This window comes from Ceratosolen solmsi, unplaced genomic scaffold (genome assembly GCF_000503995.2).
Source record: "Ceratosolen solmsi marchali unplaced genomic scaffold, CerSol_1.0 scaffold13, whole genome shotgun sequence".
In the NCBI taxonomy this organism is placed as follows: Eukaryota; Metazoa; Arthropoda; class Insecta; order Hymenoptera; family Agaonidae; genus Ceratosolen; species Ceratosolen solmsi.
The window spans coordinates 6,612,679-6,615,261 of NW_011948418.1; the positions used below are offsets into that span (position 1 = coordinate 6,612,679).

The 2,583-nt window shown below is 40.6% G+C and overlaps 1 protein-coding gene across 1 annotated transcript in view; it reads right to left on the reverse strand.

The window, feature by feature from the left end:
• Window positions 1–2,583, reverse strand: part of LOC105360178 (uncharacterized) — a 71,805-nt gene that overhangs the window by 5,888 nt on the left and 63,334 nt on the right. The window contains exon 11 of the mRNA XM_011496997.1: window positions 1,766–1,980. Within this exon, the coding sequence (XP_011495299.1) occupies window positions 1,766–1,980 (215 nt within the window). The remainder of the gene's footprint in view (window positions 1–1,765; window positions 1,981–2,583) is intronic.

The window sequence follows — 2,583 nt, forward strand, 5'->3', positions numbered from 1 at the left end:
TATTAGTGCACGCTCTCGCAATATTGCAATAGCGCCTAACGAAGGTTTTGTTGTTAATAATTCTGGCCACGAGGACCATGATTTTGTCGAACATCAGGCTCGGCCGATGATTATTGGCAGTGGCATCGTTATTCCCTTTCTTACCGTACTCTTCTCAATCAGTTTCATCATAAAAAATTGTTCTTAATTCTCCCATCTCGTGCTTTTCCATCACTATTGCAATCTCTACTCCTGTCTCAAGGATTTATGATCACTTGCATTCTTCCGAGCTAATAATTTATCCAACGAAAATCCACTATATGTGTGAGAATGCAATCGCATGTCGAAGAGAATTGCTTATATTGAAAGTTGAGTTTATGAATTCAATCGGATTTCCAATCTAGATAAGATCACGCGACCATAAATTAGCCCTTGACATTGTAGTTAAATTCAACTATAATTTTACGAAACAGTTTTATTTACTCGAAAAATGTGTTCATAGCTTTGCAATATAATGTGTATAATTAACGATATCGATATTTAAAAAATCTGTAGATGCAATTAAATTCCATATATTTATTGTGGAAGCCACTGTCAATAATCATAGGATAAAATAACATAAACATTTTCCACAGTGCACCGAATAAACTAAAAAATTACAAATGCTCGGCAGTATATACTTCATGTCAATAAAACGAAATTGTTTACTTTGATTTAATAAATTTTTTATGCAAAAAGTCATAAAATCAATTATTCTTCGATAATAATCATAAATAATCAAGAAAATCAATTCATGCCCTCTCGAGAACCACGTGTTTGCAAAACGCTTTCTAAACATATATAAAAATATGTCAAAGTAGTATTTATAACGTACGTTATTTATAAAATTGACGAGTTTAAAAAGTTAATTTAAAATGTGAAATTTGCAGTTTACTTTCTTTGTTAATTTTCAGAAATGAACGACACAACGAAAGCGAAAAACAGTATATGTATAGACGCGCGCGCGCACGCGCACGCACGCACGCACACACTTAAAATACACACACCCTCAGACACATATATATTTGTATATATTCATATGAGTATGCATACGCGTGTACACACACACACACACACACACACACACACACACGTATATATATACGCGTATATACGTATTCATATGCGTATGCATGCGGATATTTATATAAATCTATATGTATATATATATATATATATATATATATATATATTCATGCATATACATAAATGAGCGTGTGTGTGCAATGTGTGTATACGCATGCATGCATACCATCGCGTGCACCCCCGCGACACCGCCGTAGAAAAATAATCTCTTTGTACATGGGCAATGAGAAAATGTACACACACGTATATGTCAATACTTTGTTTTTTCGATTCATTCGTGGTTCTTGTATAAAGCAGAAAAGCAAACAACAACGATCACCTGCCGTCACGAGTATCGATATCGAGATCGAACGAATGTTAAAAATAAAAGACAAACGAAAAAAATTGAGGGCGGAGGTGGTTGGGGAAGGGCTGGTGGATGGAGTGGGGGGAATAAAATATGTCACATATATTGAAATTGTTTTCAGTATTGACGTCGCATGTCAGATCATTTGGTCGGATGGTGGGCGGTTGGAGGGACGTGGACGGGTGGTGGTGGTGGTGGTGGTGGTGGTGGTGGTGGTGGTGGTAGTGGTGGTGGTGGTAAGAAAGCCACGAACAAAAGACATGATTATTAATAAGAAAGTTGAGTTGTCAAGGCCGGGGTCATGAGATCGCTCACCTGCGTATGAGAATGACGACTGTCGTGATGACGGCTGCGAGGAAGACGAAGCCTCCGAAGACGCCAAGGGCTATTACCGCCCCGAGGTTGAGCTTCGCTTGGTGGGCGCCCGGCTGGTCCGCCCGGTTTATCCTGTAAGGCCCGTTGGGCTCGGGCACTCCGGCCCCGACCTCCGCATGGGCGTTGTCCACCCCGCTGCCGGAAATTTCATTGTCCTGCGGGCACACGCCGTGCGGGTATTTAAAAAACGCTGGGCTGCCTCGAAAGGCCAAAAAAACCGGACTCTCGACTAATTTATGCGCGACATCACTTTTTACGATTTTCCGCCAACCTCTCTATTTTCTTTCCACTCGTTTGCCCACGGTTAATCGCGTGTATCGCGACTTTTCTTATCGGCTCGTGCACTTTAACGACCTAAAGTACTTTGCGTCACTGACATTCAGCCAAATCACTGTCCGGCCTGTTTAAAGCCGCCATCATGAACTACTTGAAAGTATAGTCGAGCTACCACGAAACGCGAATTCGTGCTCGAATGCACGAATTTTATCAGCGGCGCATCGCCCAAAGACGACGATCAACGATCCCTTCATTACTGCAATGATAATATTTTTAATTTAATTATGATGCGCCCGCTCTATGGAATTATGCTATTTTTCGTACAAATGTCATTGGGCGTGCAATTGACGGGGCTTAAATGGCTTTAAGAAGGCTCGGAATGGCCAAAATGAATTTGTTGGCAAATGTTCAATTAGGAATTAGTCGTGAGCTAGAGTGAAAAACAGGAGAGTTTTACGTAGTGACGGTGTCTCCTGTTTGAC